The 19443-nt window shown below is 47.8% G+C and overlaps 1 protein-coding gene across 1 annotated transcript; it reads right to left on the reverse strand.

The window, feature by feature from the left end:
• Nucleotides 1–3284: 3284 nt before the first annotated feature.
• On the reverse strand, nt 3285–18139 carry LOC123830223 (kallikrein-7-like). The gene is made up of 6 exons (XM_045856225.1): nt 18067–18139; nt 17456–17609; nt 17038–17285; nt 16276–16412; nt 14388–14532; nt 3285–3490 (listed from the first exon to the last, which is right to left on the reverse strand). Exons 1-6 carry the CDS (start codon nt 18137–18139, stop codon nt 3285–3287), a joined length of 963 nt encoding a protein of 320 aa, XP_045712181.1.
• Nucleotides 18140–19443: the final 1304 nt, after the last annotated feature.

The raw sequence follows: 19443 nt of genomic DNA on the forward strand, positions 1-19443 counted from the left end.
GCAACCCGCCCTGGGTCTCAGACACTCAGAGGTTATCAAGTCTTTGCCCAGGCAGACCCCAGCCTTCCAGCCTGGCCAATAGGAAGAGACTTATTGTATCTGTGAACCAATGGGAGAACAGGAATTAATGCTACCACAGGGAGGAGAAATCAACTGCTCAGGAGACACTGGCTTAATCCCTGGCCGATGTGACCGGTCACAGGGAGGGGGTGGAGCTGTGTTAAAGAAGTCAGAGCCTCATTCATTTTGTTTCCCCCCCTGAAAAACTCGTTGTCAAGCCACTGGGAGAAGGTGCATTACTTCCAGAGAATCTGAAACATTTCCTTACCCAGGAATGGGGGACAGGGCAGTCTTGAAAATCAAGGTCAGGACTAACACCCTAATTTACAGGATACCATAGAAAATAAAAATTCAGACCAGGTTCGAATATACACAGTTTTAGACAACAAGAGGAGTGCCTTAAACTGAGTGTGGGACTGTCTTGAGTGTGGGGCTCTGGGTCCCAGCACAGCTTGCACAATTGTGAATTAGGCCCTCAGTGGGGGATGAGAGGAAACACCTGATATTTAGAACACACATCCCTGTCCCATCAATCCTCTAACACACACCATTTCACCACCCCTGAAAGTTCAGAGTGCAGATGTGAGCAAAGACAGTGGGGGTACTAAGAGGTAAGGGATGAGAAAGGAAGAGAGAGGAGTAGAGAGAAAGATGGGAAGAAGAAAGGGAAGGAAGAGGGAGAGAGAGAAGCAGATGTTGGGATGTGAAAAAAGAGGCAGAGATAGAGGAAATAAGAGGAGTGACAGAGGCAGATTGAGAGAGAGAGAGAGAGAGAGAGAGAGAGAGAGATCCCAACACAGAGAGAACACAGAGGAAAATGAGGAAATGGAATGAAATGTGAAGAGCGATGAGGGAAGATGACTCTCACAGACAGAGAGGGGATTATAGAGTAAAGGAAGGAGGACAAAGAGGTAAAAGGGGCTCCTTCTTTTCTCAGAACCAAGACCAGATCCAAAAATATATAAGCGAGACATTAGCTTCAGTGATTGCAATGAGTATTCTAATGCTTACCTTAAAAACAAAATTCCAGGACAAAGCAGAATTGCAATTTCAAGGAAACACAGGGTCAGTATGGTGCTCTGCTGAACCGTATAGGAGCCCAAAGCAAATGGCAAATCCAGTCTATTCTGATTACCCTTTGTTGAAAAGTTTTGTATTTTGTTTGTCATGGACTTTTTTTTTTCCATGGATTATTTTAAAAATATTTCATTGGAAAAGGATTTATTTTGGTCACTGAGCTTTCGGTGCCCCTTAAAGGTTTGCTAGTAGCTCGTGCCTCCCTGCTTTTTTATAGGCTCACCCCATTTTCCCACCTTCAGTTTCTAACCTTCAACACTATGCCCACCCCCAGGGCTACATGGGCCCCCCTGGGCTCCCACTCTGAGCAAGGCAGAGAACTGAGCAGAGAGAACAGGACAGTGAGACTGGCCAGGTGCGAGGGGAGGCTGGGCATCAGGGCTAGGCCCCCAGACTCTGGATGGAAGGAAGACAGGCTCCACCCTGAGAGGAAGTGGGACCCAGGACAGGAGAGGAGGGGACTCACTTTGCAGGTTTGGGAACCTCTATTGGGGAAGCAGCGCACATTATGTGTCTTCCCAATTCGACATTGTAAAACGTTTTGCAGTTGATGGTGGGCATGGTTCTGACATTGAGCACATGAGCTCTAATGGATTCACTGCTGTTGGGGGATTTAGGGGGACAGTCAGAGGCTTGGTCCAGTGCACCCTTGAATAGTGATGTAAAGAGCCAAGGCCCTGGATGTTGAAGAAGATGGGGCTGGGTGACTCAGTGCTATGGTCATGAAAAGGGACATATTTCTTGAACTGCTGGTCCTGAGGGTGGAAAGAGCTTGTGTTTGACCTTGGACTTCTGGAACTGAGGGTGGAAGGGACTTAGGGCCTGGATACTTGGGTCTAAGGGAGGAGGTACCTAGAGGCAAACACTCTTGTGTCTGAGGAAGGTGGGAGCTGGGTCCTCCATACCTAGGTCTCTGGAGATGCATCTGAGGTGGCTGGGATCCTAAACTCCTGGGTATGTGGAATCAAGGCCTGGGGTGCAAGGATTATGGAACTAGGGGAGAAGTTCTAAAGGTCAGAGCTTTTGGGTCTGATGGCAGAGGGCCTGGATGCCCGGGTGCCTGGGTCTGAAGAAGGGGCTTGGGGATCTGGACTCTTGGGTCTGTTACCTGTCTGCTGGATCTGAGGGAGAAGGGAGCTGGGCCTGAGTGACTTGGTCCCAGAGGTCACCTTACCTACAAAGAGGGAGGTGATGCCTCAGATGGAAACAGTACATCTGGTCCCAGTGGGGTTGCAGTGGGAGGGCATATCAACTGTGCTCACAGTTGGTGACAGCTGGGCTGGACTGTGTAGCTTCACCAGCATGATGTCATGAGTGAGGGTGACATAGTTGTACTGGGGGTGGGTGAATGACTCTGTAGCTTTGGTCTCCAGGAGCTCCGCATCAAGCAGAAGATCACTGCCCATTTGTACTATGTATACTCTCTTTGAGAAACAGAAAGTGACCTTCAGAGGGAGACACTGGACTAAGAGATAAGGGCAAAGCCCCAGAGATAGGGGAACATAGACCTGGAACAAGGGGTCAGAGGCCCAGCAGGAGACATAGATAAGATCCCAAAGACAGAAAAGGAGTCACTGTGGCTCCCCTGTCACATACCTCAGGTGGCACTGGGGGACCATGAGCACCCACTGCTTGCTGACCAGCACGCCTGAACAATGGAACTCATTGTCATACAATAGGGCCACCTGCCACAGCTGCTTGCCTCTTGGACATGGAGATTTATTAACAATCTTTTCCTTGGTATTGTCGGCTGCATGGAGACATGGAAAGAGTGTGGGTAGCAGGCACCAGGGGAAGACTGAGGTCACAGTGGGTGGATGCTCAGAGACAGTGAGGGAGAGAGACAGACAGAGAGGTGTGGACTGAGCACAGGGCAGAGAAAGCTGCAGACAGAGATGGGGACCCATGGAGGGAGCCTGCTCAGGACCCAGGTGGAGTGTCTGGTCTGGAGGCAACCCCAGAGGCTGATGGGAGAGACACTGAGGGCAGGAGGCAGCCTGGAGGGCACAGGATCCCCAGGAGCCAGAAGGAAGCAGGAGGAAAGGGGCCCCAGCAGGAGAGCCCTGTTTGCCTGGGAAGAAGCTTCTGTGGGGCAGGGGTGGGGGCAGACGGGGTCCTGACTGGGTTTCTGTGAAGAGGGCAATGCCCTAGAGGGAGAAGATGGGGACAGTTACAGGCCCAGGAGCAAGGTCGGGCTTCCCAGTCTGGCCCTCATCTTCTAGTCCAGCAGCTCCCAGGGCCAAGGACAGCAGCAGGATCAGCAGGGGTGAGAGATGGGGACCTGCCATGTAGTCTCTGGGAGCCTCAGGGGGCTGCCATGTGGAGGGAGGAGGAAGCATGTCTTTTGCTGGAGCTGGAAGGACAGAGTTCAGGAACCAGGAGTCCTGGTCCCCAGGCCCTTCTGTGCCCTCAGACCCAGGAGCCCTAGTCTGCAACCACCTGCTTCTTCAGACTCAGAAGTCCAGGCCGGAGATACCCTTCCACTCTGAATCTAGGGATTGAGCTTCCTCTCCCTCCCCATTTGTAATTTGCTATCCCACGTTCGTTTGAAGTAAAAGATCCAAAACTCCAGACCTCCAACCCCCCTTTCTCACAACCAGAAGTTTTGGCCCTTATTGCTCCCCCCTTAGGAGCAAGAGCCAGATGTGCATCCAGACACACCTACCCCACCCAAAATGCGACTCCTTCTCACCTGCGGCAGGTCTGACCTGATCTACATTTCAGAGCAGGTTGGGATTCAATGGTGTCCAACCTAGTGCAGAGAGTTCCTCATGTAGCACACCTGCCTCAATCCCCGCCCCCCCGGGGGCCAGAGCACATGTACAGTTCAGCTCTGGGGTGCTCCTACCTGCATTTGCTCGTATCTGGAACCCCTGAGGCAGCTGAACCCAGAGGCCCGAATTCTACCTGCACCCTCACTGCTGAGGTCAGGGTGGGTTGTACCCTGGGCGTTTGGCGCCAGTACATTCTGCCTCCACCATCTCCGCTGGCAGCTATGCAGGGAGGGGCCAGATGCTGGTGCTGAAGGCCAGGATCAGGGGTCAAGGACCTGCCCAGCTCAGGAATGGACTGTGTCCTAGGGACACTGCTTTGGCCATTTTTCTTGTCCTCATCCCCTCGCATGCATGGTCCAGAGTCTAGATGCTGCACCCCAACTCTGGTCAGCCTGTGGGAGCTTTTCCAGGCTGAGTCTCAGATGTGGCTTTGAGCCTGAACCTAATACCCACCCTAGGAGAGGGTTATGAGTGAGTAAGAGAAGGCTTTTCTAACTCCACCCACTCAATGCTCACTGTTTCACTCAGATTTCTATACATGTTATGTATTTGTAACAAAAATATCTGTACTCAACCTTATGTAATGTAACTTCTCATTGATTGTATAAAAATCCTAAACAATTGTTCCTCTTAGTACACTAGGATCATTTCTCCCTTTTTTAATACTGTTATATAATGTTCTACAGTATCATTTTTTTCCCTCTGCTTTAAGTGATCTCTTTCACTTTGAATCATTTTCATTATAACAACGGTGGGATGAATTTCTTGGTGTATTCCTCTTTGGTCATTGTATTATTCCTTCCAGTGATAGCCTCTGAGCATTTTACTCTGAGCCAGAATCTATTCTGATTCCTGAGGACATGGCGTCAAGGAAACAGCAAAAATCCCTTCACCGAAGCTCTTACTCCAGTGGGTGGAGAACTTGAATAAAGAAATGACAACTTCAAATTTACAGTTTTTCATGTGGGGGTACATGCTATGGAGAAAAATAAAACCAGAAAGAGAGATAGGGCATTATTGGTTTCCCTTTCTTTCAGCAACCCTTGTGGTTATACTCTTAGGAAAGGTGGTTGGAAAGACTCCATGTAAAGAGGATGTTTAAACAAAATCTTGAAGGAGCAGGTGGATGGATTCATGTAGCTACTTGCGAATCACTGAATCCTAGACAGAGTGAACACCAAAATATGTTTCATTCCTCAGTGTGAGCCCATTTTTTATCTCAGTTCTGACCTCTAATGAAATTCTCTCTCTCTCTCCCATAATTTGGCCCCATAATAGACAATATTGTGGGTTACCCAAGCATTAACTCAATCTGCCATTTGTCAGAACCTTGATTTAGTTTGGGTAATCTGCTCTGCTCATGGAGAGTACAGAGAAGCGTTACTGCACCAAACACAGAGCCATATTCTGCTTTGCAGGGATTGGTTTAGAAATGGACATGCGATGTAGTGAGGACCAATGGGGAGTGAGGGGGAAACCACTGGGTTACTTCTGGGAACTGCTGTCTTCTTTCCAGGGTGAGACACAAGAGGAGTTCTCTTTCTTCTGTTAAACAGTTGTCCCTTGTGGATGTAAATTCTGAAAGTAAGGCAGCCCTCCTGGAACCATGGAGGAGAGTTACCAATAAGACAAAGCCATAGCCCCAGAGATGGACAAACAAGGAGATGGAGATAGTCAGGGTCTTTGGTGAGTTTGCTGAGCTAGTGAATTAATGTTCTATGGAGCCCCTTCATCTCATGTTGTCTTCAGGTTTGTGTTCTGGTTCAAAGTTCTTTTTTGTTCCCATACCCACACTGTTTTTGCTAAGAGCTCTCTATGTTGTGTCCAAATTTCATATCAAGTTGAGAATTTGATCCCAAACCATAAATCCAAATCTCAGTCTAACTGGAATCTCCATGTGGAATCCAAATTAACAAACAAACCCAACCTGACCTGCAGTGGTAGCTCTTTCTCCAGTTCTCTTCCCACAGCCTCTCCCAATCTCAGCCATTTATATGCTTAGAAAATATATACCGAGATCAGCTCCGTACCAGGCTGGGCTAGGTGCTGAGGATACAGTGAAGCACAGACCTGGACACACCGAGCCCCTCTCTACAAGGAAAGTAGTCAAGCATAAAAGGAAAAATAATCAAATCATTGGAATCCAAATGCACATTTATCATTTCAAGGTGTGCTCTGAAGTACAGGTGCAGAGGATCGTGAAAGCCCTTCCAGGTGGATTTGACCCAGGGAGGAACAAAGAACTGAGAGTGCAAAGACCTGTAAGCATGAAAGGACTAGAAAACATGGAAGGGGCCTGGAGAGTACCATGGGGAGGAGACAGCAGGTGCAAAAGTCCAGAGATGGAATGAAGAAGTGATGGAGCTAGGACAACCGAGATTGTCTGGAACCCGACAATGAAGCACCTTGAAGATCATGGTGAGTTGGTCTTTACTGTATGCACAATAATGAACCACTTGGCCTGTATTCATGGGACTGACATAAAACCTTTGTTACTTCACAATATCAATCTGGCTGCCCTGTGAAAGAAGATAAGGAGTGAATGTGGAATCATGAAGGGATCATTACTGCTGTCCAAGTGAGACATGATGGTGACTCAGATAAGGCCATTGGGGAGGAACCGATGGTAGGTAACAAGTGGAAGGATTCATGAAGCATTTAGGAGGGAAAATCAACAGACTATGGTGATGGATTGAACAAAACTTGTGGTGAGGGAGATGGAGATGTTAGGGCTTCAAGGTCTCTCGTTTGATGGACTGTGTTGCCATTCAATGAGAAGGCATGGTCGGATTTTATCAAGAGCTTATGACGGGGTGGGCAGCACTGCAGTCCCTGATTTCAAGCATAATTCTAACTTCAGTCCTTACTTTGATACAGCTGTCAACTGTAACCTCTACACAAGTCTGAGACTTAACCTGTGACCTCAGTCTTAACTAATCCTGAACCTCAATACTGCTTTATTCTTGACCAAGTCCAATTTATACCTCAATGTACTATCTACTTCCTGACCAAGCTCCTGACTCCAAATATCAACTCAAGCTACATCTCACACCTCAATCTTGACTTGAACCCTGAACCCATAGTTATAAACCATACTAAACCTTGTCCCAAACACTAGATGTCTCCATGGAGTGGTCCCCAACCTGACTCCAGGTACAACCCAGACTTCTCTCTGCCTCCCTGTCCTCTTCCAGAAAGTCCACATTGACGTCCTCTTCACAAAACCATCTCCAGTTCACCTCTGACACCAGTCCTGGCACTGTGATTCCAAATCCCAGCCCCACACTAATTCTCAACTCAATTTCTACCTGAAATTCTAACCTCGTTTGCACGTGCAACCCTTTCCCCACCCTTCTGTCAACTCTACACACTTCCTGGACTCTTCCTTTCACAAAATCTCTAAAATAGTCTTTATAGTAAAAAATCTACTCAGTAACAGCATAGTAATGTTGACACAACATTGAGTACATCAATCCAAGCCAAGTTCTCAAAACTACACCTCAAGACAAATGGAAGGATTAAATAAAATGGTGAAAGAAAAATGGATTGGCACTAGCAAGAACTCTATAAATATTATCACCTTTCACATCATGCAAAAAATAAAACACCTTTCACTTCTTGTTTTATGTTTAGTGTGATGTGTCAGACACTTGCTGAAACTTGTAATTATTCCTCACATAGATTCAAGTGAGTATTGTCTTCCTTGTTTTTATAGATGAGAAAAAGGAGGATTAAAGTAGGTGAGGTCCCTTAAAAGAAGTCATTCAACTTAGCAGCCAAAAGAGGCAGAATTCGAATGCTGGGAGCTGCTGATGGTCTCACAATTGCACAATCCTGCGCTCTGCAAGGGTCATTTTCCCGAGACACCCTCCTATATGGTCAGTTTCCCAGTTGGTTGGAACAAATTCAAAACCCCATGAGTCTATTCATAATGTAACCTCCATCATCGACAATAATCCCCAAGCCAAGTCCTGATGTGGCCTTAGTTTTAGTCCCTGCCTTGTTCCTAAATCCCATCCAGATACCCTCACCTATACTACCCTCACCCTCAGATGTATCTCCTGAACCTATGCTTGATGACTAATCTTCCAGCTCGTGGTCACACCTGAGAACTGGAGTCCAATTATCCAGCCAACTGTGCCTTGTTTTGGGGAATCCTGGACAATGGTCCTGGAATTTCTTGATTCATCACCCTGTGTGCTGAAGGCCAATTGTTTCTGACTTACTGGATTCACTTCCTCCTTCTTTAAAAATATCTCACTTCATTGGAAGCTATCCCCTCATATATTTTGGTGTCATAGGCAATGATACCTCTCTAAGCCCTCCCACCCATTTGGATGCATAAACAAGGGTGAGCTAACAAGATCATCACTTCTTTCCTAGAAATAATGATGGATACAAGAGTCTGAGAAGGGTCTCTGTTCAAGCTGGACCTGTGTGAGATCTTTCCTGGGACTAATATCAAGATGCCAGGAGAAAGGGAGTCATTGTTTTTGCTGAGTGTGCTTAATTAAGTCTGTCTGTAGCTGCTATGTTCTGTCCAAGTCTACAGGAGCTAGAATGAGATAAAAGAAGGAAAGACACAAGCAGAAATGAGAAACAGCAGAAAAGCATCAGAGAGAGAAACAGAAAGAGGTGGAAAGAGTAAGAGAAAAAGAGCTGATTGGCCTAAGTCACCATGTCAACACCTTGACACTCTGGTACCCATGTCAGCTTCCTCTGATCATGAGCCATTCCCTCAGCCTTCTTAGCCATCTAAATGAACCAACACCCTCTTGTGCTTCAGCCAGTTTAGATGGGGCTCTGACTCTTGCACCCAAGTGATCCCCGACTAAGGCAGAACCGAGCTCCCTGTCTATGTGGATCCTTCCAGCTTTTGTCCCCTCCTGGGTGCTCTGACCCTCTGCCACACTGCACAGTCCTCTCTGTTCTTGAGTTTCTGGTTCACCCTGGACAAGTCACTTCCCCTCTATGTCATCACCCACCCACATTGTTAATACTAGAAATTAATCTCTCTATGTACAAGGACATAACAGGATGCCTAAGAGTAATGAGTAAAATCCTGACCAAAGATAGAAGAGGATGGTGCCCTGAGGGTTCAAAGAGAGGATACAGTGGGGATTGAGCCGGTAATGCTTCCTTCCCTGCATCCAGTGAAGAGAACACTGAACACTGAATCCAGTTAGAAAACATATGACAAATGGGCAGAGGTCCTTGCACACACACACACACACACACACACACACACACACACACACACACGACAGGAACGCTGAAGGAATAACTGTGGTCCTCACCAGTGGGGAAGAATGATGCCTTGGAGCATCATCTTCAGGGGTCAATCATTGACAAAGGGGGTGGGGCTTCTACAAAGAGGACAAAGCCACTGAGAGCCCTGAGAACTGGAGGTGTAGCCCATGGGAAAGAGTGTTTAATCTGCAGGAAATTCCAAGGTTTGTCATCATGGGGATGGGGCATCTTTGAAGGAGCACTGAAATCCATGTCACCATTCCTTGGCCAATGGGGAGAGAGCATTACTGCCCCAAAAAACCCATCATAGGAGCAGGCAGCTGTTGTAGGGAACTTAGTCACATGCCAAACCAAAGTGGCTGACTAGCTGGTCAATGGCAGAGTCAGCACAACTGTCAGGAATTAACACTCGGAAAGGGAGTAGAAGGTTGTGTGTGGTCTACTCTCAGGCTCTGTCCTCCATGGGCATCTCCTCTCACCCTCTTTAACTTCTCCTCCTTCCTGACCCTCATCTGCAGACAGGAGTTCTCAAGTAAAAGAACACACATGTGCAACACTCCTGACCCCTGTGCTGTGTGACCCACAGGGAAAGTAGGTCTTCGGAATCTTTTTCTCACTGTGTACAGACAGGGAAGACCTCTGTGGGTGACAACTGTGTAGTTATCCACTGCCACTCCTCCAGCCTTTACAAGTGTGAGAGATGAGGATGGAAAGAGGTCTCAGAGGTCACTCACCTGGCATCAGTCAGCTCCACTGCCACCTCCTGCACAGACCATGCCTCTGTGACTCGCCCAGGTTAGACACCCTCACACAGCGTCTGGGGAAGGAGTTCTACTTCTGCACAGTTGAGGGTGTGAGGAAAGCTCTCTGAGGGGGCAGAGTTTGTAAGTTTTCAGAGAGAGAGAGAGAGAAACCTCTTTCTTCCACCCAAGTCTGTGAGCCAACAGCTGCCCAGGGGAGCTTTCTGGCCCACTTCACAGGGCTTACCACTTCTCACCTCCTTAAACAAAGCCATGGGCCTGCTGTTTCCTTTTCTCCACCTAGAGTAAAAGGTCCACTGGAGCTGCCTTTTGTGTCTTTCTCTGAGTCATTTTAACATTAAGAATCAGGGAATTGGAGGATTTGGAGGAGCCCTTTGTGACACCCTGAGCCTCTCTCCCCAGTTTTACCACCCCAGACCCCAAAGTACTCCATCTCAGCTGAATCCTACTTTGTCCAAACATCACTTCCTCCTGGAGGCCCTCTCTCACCATTCAGAATAAAAAAAACCACTCCTCTATCACTTTCTACCTTCTTGTCATCTATGATATTTCATTATAGCACTCACCCTATATCTTGTTTTATTTGATATGTATTTGTTCATTGTCTAGTTCCCCCACCTATCAGGCAACCCCACAAGGAAAGGGACTCATACAACTCAGCACTTGGGGCCTGTCAGACCCATACAAGTAAATGTTGAATTAATGACCAAAGGTGAATTTACCTTTCTTATTAGCCTTTGAGCTATAGACTTGAAGGAAAATATCTCCCTGGCCCTTTTAGGAGCTGAAAGCTGTATACATGCTCACATCTCATATAACCTTCACAACAGCTTTTTCTTGAGGGGAGGTAAAGTTTTATTGATGATGAATGACAAGGTATGGCTCCCCAGGCCCCCCATCCTTATACAGGGGGTTTGGTATGAAAAACACAGAGGCCAGGGGATTATCACTGGATTTGGGATAGACTTGGCACAAAGGCTTCCTAGTAACTGAGGGTGTCTCCTCCTCTCACTCAAGCTGGTGGTCCAGGGACCTGTTAGCATTTGGAGGCCATGTGGACCATATGATTCACCATCCTGTTTCTATAGTCACATTCATTGGCATACCAGCAAATGAGCTTGACACAATGGTCATTGAGGACAATGTCAGCTTCAACATGGAAGATGAAAGGTGGGGAGTCACTGGTAATGTCACAGCAGGCAACCTGGTCCTCAGTACAGCCCAGGATGCCTTTGGTGGGTTCTATAGCCTCCCATGGTCTCTTAAGAAGTGATGGATCAGTAGGACTTGACCTGGCTTTGCTGCTTCCTGGTGAGTCACATTGCCTTTCTGATATGAACCCCAATTCTTCACTGTGAAGAAGAATAAGAGGTTCTCTTGACTCCAAATTACCAAAGAAAGGATCTCGATGGATGTCTAGATTTTTGGGCTCAGAATGAAAGGGAGCTGGGACCTTGACTGTGGTCCTGGGGAAGGAACTGTCTGGACTCCTGGATCTGAGAGATAAGGGTCTGGGAGACTTGGCTCCTAGTTTTGTGCAAGAAGGGGTCTTAACTTTTTGGGCATAGTGGATCAATGGCTGCAGAGTTTCTACAACATGAGGAAGTGTGGAGGAGTGTGGGGTCTTGGAGTGACTCAAGACCATGATGAGATGAGGAGAAACATGAGCAAGAATATAACTACCTGGCAAGCCAGAGAAGTTCAGTAACTGAAAGTGACCCCACAAGATGTTCTGATCATACATTTTTTTTTAACTGAGTGGGTTATTGCCTGAAGTCATGTCCTAAGGCCTATGTGATAGATAAACCTTAACCTTGAGCAGGCCCTGGCCATTGGTTTTGTGCATCTGGAATAAAAACAACTTTAAATGTCAGTATGATCTGTTCTCCAGAACTGCAGAGATAAATACCCAGAGACTGGGAAGAGATGACCCCAGCATTCCTCATTGTTGTCCTTTACCTGACTACCCTGGTGAACTCTTTACATGTGATGTTAACTATCCTGCATGCCCTGTAGAAGGAACATGTTCTTTCCATCTCACTATCTGTCCAATCCTAGTGATATCTCGGCTTTCCTTTGTATGAATTCCAAGAGGGTTATCACAAGTCATGGCAAAGAATTTGCCTCCAGGCTTGTGTAAACGAGGTGAGAGGCAGGACCAGGAGTCTCCAGACAGACTTAGTGCAACTACTGGGCTTTGTTACTTTTTAAAATTTTAGCTAGAATATTGTTTTGGGGTAGTATGTGGGGGAGAGGGGAAGGTGATGGAGCTTCATGGGGGTCGGTGACCAAAATCCCAGACATTTTTCAATTCGTCAGTGGTCAGAGAAAGGGCGAGGCTAGTGGTCTGAACTTTAGGGTGGAAAGGAGGGGACTGTGAGGCCAGAATACTGGGTCTGAGAAAGCAAGGGGTTGAAGCCTGGATCCTGGGTCTGAGAAAGAAGAATATTGGGTTACAGCCTTCTGGGCCTGAGATATGAATGACCTGGGGTTTGAAGTCCTGGGTCTGAGAAAGAAGGTGACTGGGTGTTCAAACTCCCAGGTCTGAGCAGAGACTGGGGGTCCAGACTTTGGGTCTGAGGAAGGGGAGGTTGGGAAGGTTGGCTTCTGTATTTTGTGGGAGGAGGGGTTTCTCAGATTCCCCTGTGCAAAATATCTGTTTCAGCAAAATGTCTGCAATATGGAGGTGTTTAGATGTGGGTACAGAAAGATACAAAAGAGGGATGAGATGACATGAGGAAATATCTGGAGGATGTTGGTTAGAAGGGACTTCTCAGAGAAAAACATGAAAAGTGCCTGAAAATGGTGAGTCTTGGTTGGGAGAAGATCCCTCAGTCAACAGGGTCTGACTGCCCAGGGAGTCCAGGACACCAAGCATCAGGAGACCTTGCTAAGCTCTGAGTCACAGGGGACTGCTTCCTCTTCCCTCCTTCCTTCCAGAGTCCCCCCCCCCACCCCGCCCCTGAATTCTGTGAGGACAGGAGCCCACTTACCCAGGTTCTCACCCCCACTGGCCTCTTTCACTCCAGACTCTGGCTGCTCACTTGAGCAGGCCCTCACTGGACTCCTGTGTCCTGTCTCAGAGCCAGCACTATCCGTTATGCAAACCCTCCTTCTCTACTTCTTTGTCACCTGTGAAATGCTCAAAACCTCTTTCCCATCCCTTTGCACACTTATGAAGAAGGCATTTCTGTCCTCCCTCCTTTCTTCCCTCTTTTCCTTCTCCCTCTCCTTTTCCTCTCTCCCTCATTTTTTTGGGTGGGAAAACTGAGGTCTGGAAAATGTACACAAACATGCCACTGAGCCAGTGAGGGGTTGGGGGAAGGAGACAAAGTGAAAACTCAGAATCAGATCCATATTCCCTTCCCATCTCCCTCTTTTAAGGTCTCTCCCCAACCTGAGCTCTTCAGAGGTTTCCACCTGCATTTGTCAGGTTATAAAAGTGCACAGGAACAGAAAGGAAAATGGAAAGAAGGAGGCACTCATGACTATGTCCATGTGTGGTTGGTCCATGCTCTGTCCAGTTTTATTCGGTGACCATTTTATTTTACATGGTGAGGACTCCATTCATATACATTGTTGTATCTTTTTAAATTTTGTGTCAGATAGCATCAACATTCTTGCATAACATTTCTTGCAATAATTTTTCGTAAATATTATCTTGAGAAGCTTCATTAGTATCCTTTTCCTACATCAGTTTATGTTTTACATAAAAAAATCCAATAATTTGGAACATGTTCAGTGTTGCCACTGTTCTATGACAAACGATGTTGTGATGATTTCAAATCCTGCCCACATTTTGGATTTACTAAAATTACTAGGTCAAAAGTAATCAATAAGACCCTGGATTCACCTTGCTTTGCCTTTCTTCTATAAACATTGTAGCAATTTACAGTCCCAGTGGTGAAACTGCAGGTCTCACTGCACCTTTACCAGACCTGAGGTTTTTGAGTTTTGTTTTTATTTATAGGTTTTAAAATTATTTATTTATTTGTTTGTTTATTTATTATTTATATATTGTTTACTCTTGTCCAGTTACAGTTGTCCCCATCCTGCCCTCCCCCTGCTGTTGCTCTCCCCTGCCCTATCCAACCCCAGTTCCCAAAGACAATCCCCACCCCATTGTCCTTGTTCATGAGTCCTTTGTACATGTTCTTTGACTTGACCCTTCCTCTACTTTCTACTGTTATCTCCCTCTCCCCTCCCCTCTGGTTACTGTCAGTTAGTTCTTTACTTCCATGACTCTGGTTTTTGGGGTTTTTTTGCTCATTTATTTGTTTTGTTGATTAGTTTCCACTTATAGGTGAGATCTTTATTAGAATATTGTTGACATTTTAATATGATTTTGAAAATGATAAAGTTAAAGTCAAATATGGCTATAAATCATGGATGTCTTTATTTATGTGAACTTCCTGTTCAGGGCATAGGGATGGAGAGGTGAGAGTGTGGAGAAATTAGCAATTACTTTTCATGGTTTCATAAATCCACTTGTGGTACTTGCATAGGCGGATGTAGATGATTGGGTCGAATGGTGGTCGACAAGGGAAATATGCAGAGGACAACAGGCCTTGTAGGGAGCCTCCGCACATCAGTGGATTGCCCGAGTCAAGCTGGAAGGGAAAGAGATTAGCTTTAGCTCCAGAGCAACCAACACTGAAGTCTCATATACTCTGAGGTTATCAAGTCTTAGTCCTGCCAGACCCCAGCCTTCCACCCTGGCCAATGAGAAGAGACTCATTGCCTCTGTGAACCAATGGGAGAGTAAGAATCAATGTTACCCTGGAAAGGAGAAACGGTGTTTTCTGAACATGTTGATTTGAGCACTGGCCAATGGGACCAGTCACAGGGAGTGGGGGGGGCTTCCAGGAAGTCAGAGCCCAAATTTTTCCCCCCATAGTGAACTACTCTGTCAAGGCACTAGAAGAGGGAGCATTATCTCCAGGGAATCTGATACATTTGTTTATCCAGGGTTGGGCAACAAGGTAGTCCTCAAGCCAGGGGCCAGACCAATGCCATAATTTACAGGGTACATTGCAAAGTAAAAGTACGGACTACCAGGTTCAAATATATGAAATTTAAGAAGATGGGAGGGATGCGTTAAACCAAATGTGGGACTGTCCCAAATGTGGGGCTCTGTGTTCCAACATAGCTTGCACAATAGTAGGGGACAAGGGGAGCCCCCGAGTTTTTAGAACACACATCCCTGCCCCATTAACCCTTTAACACACACCATTTCACCTTCCTGGAAGTTGAGAGTGCAGATGTGAGAAAAGAGTGTGGGGGTACTAAGAGGTAAAAGATGGGAGTGGAAGAGAGAGGGGTAGAGAGAAGGATGGTGAGAAGAAAGGGAAGTAAAATGAAGAAAGAGAAGCAGAAATCTTGGGCGTGTGGCAAAAGATGAAGATGGAGAAAGTAAGAGTGACAGAGGCAGGGGGAGAGAGAGAGGGAGGAGAAGGAAGGAGAAGGGGAAGGAGAAGGAGAAGAAGAAGAAAGAAGAGGAGGAAGGAGGAGAAGGAGGAGAAAGGAGAGGGAGGAGGGAAGAAGGAGGAAGGAAGAAAAGGGAAAGGAAGAGAAGAGATCCCACATGGATCAGAAGAAAACAAGGAAATTAAATGAGGTGTAGGAGAGAAATGAGGCAAGTTTATTCTCAGAAACAGAGAGGGGGTTACAGAGATGAGGGAGAGGGGACCAAGAGAAGGAGGGGCTAATTCTTTTCCAAGAATTAGGACCAGGAACAAAGACATAGAAGCAGGACGTTAACCTCAGGCACATCTCAGTGACTGCAGTGAGTATTTTACTGCATACCTTAAAAATCAAATTTAATATGAATTATACTTATGACAAAGCAGTATTCCAACTGTAGATAAACACAGGGTCTGCACAGTGCTGTGCTGAACCCCATAGGAGCCCGAGGCAAGTGGCAAATCAGTCAATTCTGATTGCTCTTTGTTGGAAAGTTTGATATTTTGTTCACATCAATTTTTTTTGCATGAAGTATATTTAAATATTTCATTGGAATAGGAGTCATCTTGGTCACTGAGCTTTTGGTGCCCCTTAAAGTTTTGCTAGTAGCTCCTGCCTCCCTGCTTTTTCCATAGGCTCACCCATTTCCCCACCTTCAGTTTCTAATCTTCAACCCTGTGCCCACCCCCAGGGCCACGTGGGCCCCCATCCCGGGCTCCCACTCTGAGGAAGGCAGAGGACTGAGCAGAGAGAACAGGACAGTGAGACTGGCCAGGTGCTAGGGGAGGCTGGGCACCAGGGCCAGGCCCCCAGACTCTGGACAGAAGGAAGACAGGCTCCATCCACCTTGAGAGGAAGTGGGACCCAGGACAGGAGAGGAGGGGACTCACTTTGCACATGTAGGAGAGTCTGTTGGGGGGAGCAGCACAGGTCATGTATCTTCTCGATATTGTAGGAAAAGTCCTCTTGCAGTACATGTAGGGGTAGATGCTTACGTGCGAGCACATGAGCGCTTTTGGGTATGTCACTGTTGGGAAAGATAGCAGGACAGTCAGAAGCTTGGTCCGGTGGACGCACAGGGCCTGATGTAAAGAGTAGGGGCCCTGGACATTGAAGGAAGAAGAGGAGGGTGACTCAATGCTGTGCTCATGAAAAGGGACATATCTCTTGGACAGCTGGTCCTGAGGGTGGAAGGGGCTTGTGTTTGACCTTCTGGGACTGAGACTGGAAGGGACTGAAGGCCTGGATGCTCAGGCCCTCAGTCCCTAGTGGGAAGAGGTACCTAGAGGCAAATGCTCTTGTGTCTGAGGGAGGTGGGAGCTGAGTCCTCCATACCCAGGTCTCTGGAGATGCATCTGGGGTACAGGAATTGTTGGTCTAGGTGAAGAGGTGGATGGGGTTCTAAACTCCTGGGTGTGTGAGACAGAGTCTCAGCTCTGGGACAGAAGGAAGTGGGAGTGGAGGAAGGGGACTAAAGTTCAGGGCTCCTGAGTCTGATGGTGGGGGGCCTGGGTGACTGGATGCCAGAGTGAAGGAGGAGAGAAATGGGGGGCCTGGGATCTTGGGTCTGTTACCTGTGTCCTGGATCTGAAAAAAATAAAAATAAAAAAGGGAGCCATGTCTGGTTTAATGGGTCCCAGAGGCAGCCTCACCTATATCCATGGCAATGCTGCCCCAGCCGGAAACAGTACATTTGGTCCCAGGAGGTTTGCATTGGGAGGACACGCTGATTATCTTCACCGTTGAGGACAGCGGGGCTGGAGCGCTCAGCTTCACCAGCATGAGGTCGTTAACATGCGTGACTTCACTAAACCGAGGGTGGATGAACGACTTTGTGGCTCTGATTCTCTGCCCATCCCCATGGAGTAAAATATCACTGCCCATTTGCACGAGGTACTCACTTAAAAACAAAAAGCAGCACTTAGAAAGAGACCATGTGACTGAAAGAGGGGGGACCAAGCCCTACAGGGAAGGGGACAGAGGCCCGGGGCCAAGGTGGAGGGGCTCAGAGAGACGTGGAGGAGGACGCAGAGAGAGAAATGGAGTCGCCGTGGCTCCCCTGTCACATACCTCAGGTGGCAGTGGGCGACCGTGAGCACCCACAGCTCGCTGAGTAGCACACCTGAACAGTGGAACTTATGACCCTCAAACAGGGCCACCTGCCAGGGCTGCTTGCCTTTTGGACACAGAAATCCATTAATAATCCTTTCGCCGGTGTTGTTGGCTGCATGGAGACATGGAAAGAGCGTGGGTAGCAGGCACCAGGGGAAGACTGAGGTCACAGGGGATGGATGCTCAGAGACAGTGAGGGAGAGAGACAGACATGAAGGCGTGGATAAGGGCTGGGGCAGAAACTGAGCACAGGGCAGAGAAAGCTGCAGACAGAGATGGGGACCCACGGAGGGAGCCTGCTTGGGACCCGGGGTGGGGGGCGCCTGGTCTGGAGACAACCCCAGAGGCTGATGGGAAAGACACGGAGGGCAGAAGGCAGCCTGGAGGGCACAGGGACCCCAGGAGTCAGAAGGAAGCAGGAGGGAAGGGGGCCTCAGCAAGAGAGCCCTGTCTGCCTGGGAGGAAGCTGCTGCAGGGGGCGGGGTCCTAACTGGGGGACTTTTTGGACAGAGAAGGTGAGGACAGTGTCAGGCATAGGGCAAGGTCAGGCCTCCCCATCTGGCCCTTACCTTCTAGTCCAGCAGCTCCCAGGGCTAAGGACAGCAGCAGGATCAGTAAGGGCGAGAAACGGGGACCTGCCATGTGGCCTCTGGGGCCGTCCGGGGGCTGCTGCTCGGAGGAAGGAGGAAAGGCGTCTTCTGCTGGGACTGGAAAGACAGAGAGTTCAGGAACCAGGAGTCCTGGTCCCCAGGCCCTTCTGCACCCTCAGGCCCAGGAGCCCCTAGTCTGCACCTTCCTTCTTCCTCATCCACAGAAGTCTAGGCTGGAGACACCCTTCTCTACTTAGGACCTGGGGATCTGGCTTCCTATGTCGCCACATTTATAATTCTGTATCCCAAGTCCCTTTTAGGTAAAAGACCAAAAACTCCAGGCCTCCCACCCCTCTTTCTCACAACCAGAAATTTTGGCCTCTGTTGCTCCCCGCTTAGGAACAAGAGTCAGCTGTCCATCCACTGGCACCAACCTCACCCCAAATGAGGCTCCTCACCTGCGGTGGGTCTGATATGATCTGGGCTTCAGAGCAGGTTGGGGTTCAACTGTGCCCTGCCCTGTGCAATACCAGCCTTCTTATAGCACACACACCCCATCCAAAACCCAGGGTCGTGGAGTGCAGGTGAACTCAACTCTGGGATGCTCCTACCTGCATTTGTTCTTATCTGGAACTCTTGAGGCAGCTAGAGCCATTGGCATGAACTCTACCTCTCCCCCCACTTCCAAGGCCAGGTTGGGGCAGTACCCAGGGAGGTTGGCCCCAGCACATTCTAGATCCACCATCCCTAGTGGCAGCTACCCAGGGAGGGGCCGGGTGCAGAAACAGGGGTCAGGGATCTGCCCAACTCAGGAATGGACTGTGTCCTGGGTTCTACAGGGTGGCCAATTTTCATTCCCTCAATCCCTAGACCTTTCCCCCTAACTCTGGGCAGCCTGTGGAAACTTGTCCAGTCTGAATGTCAGATGTGTCTTTGAGCTTGAACCCAACCCCAAGACTAATGTATGGGGGTGAATTAAATAAGAAGGCTCTGCTAACTCCACCCACCAAACTGTTCCTAAGTGAAACTGTTTACTGTTTCACTTAGATTTTTATACGTATCACATATTTGTAACAAAAATGTCTGTGCTCAACATTATCGAACGTTACCTTTTATTTACTCTATAGAATATACTGAACAATTTTTTTTTGTCTTAGGGCATTTATAATACTTCTCCTTTTATACTTTTGTATAATAGTCTACACTAGTTTTTTTCTGATTTATATAGTCTGCTTCATTTTGAAGTAGATTTGAGTCAGTTTCATTATATCGAAGGCAAGTTGAATTTCTGGTATATTCATCTTTGCCCATTGTAGTCACTGAGGAAATTCCACTGAACATTTACTTTGTTGCAGA

Source organism: Phyllostomus hastatus, unplaced genomic scaffold, assembly GCF_019186645.2.
Source record: "Phyllostomus hastatus isolate PE091 unplaced genomic scaffold, TTU_PhHast_1.1 phas_scaffold_1224, whole genome shotgun sequence".
Classification (NCBI taxonomy): Eukaryota; Metazoa; Chordata; class Mammalia; order Chiroptera; family Phyllostomidae; genus Phyllostomus; species Phyllostomus hastatus.

Excerpts from the sequence above, each read along its gene's own strand:
- LOC123830223 (XM_045856225.1), bottom strand. The coding sequence starts at position 18,139 with ATGGCAGGTCCCCGTTTCTCGCCCTTACTGATCCTGCTGCTGTCCTTA. Across the intron at positions 17,286-17,455 it reads GTCGCCCACTGCCACCTGAG|TGAGTACCTCGTGCAAATGG; the intron begins GTATGTGACAGG and ends TTTGTTTTTAAG. Across the intron at positions 14,533-16,275 it reads GACTCTCCTACATGTGCAAA|CTTGACTCGGGCAATCCACT; the intron begins GTGAGTCCCCTC and ends TTTCCCTTCCAG.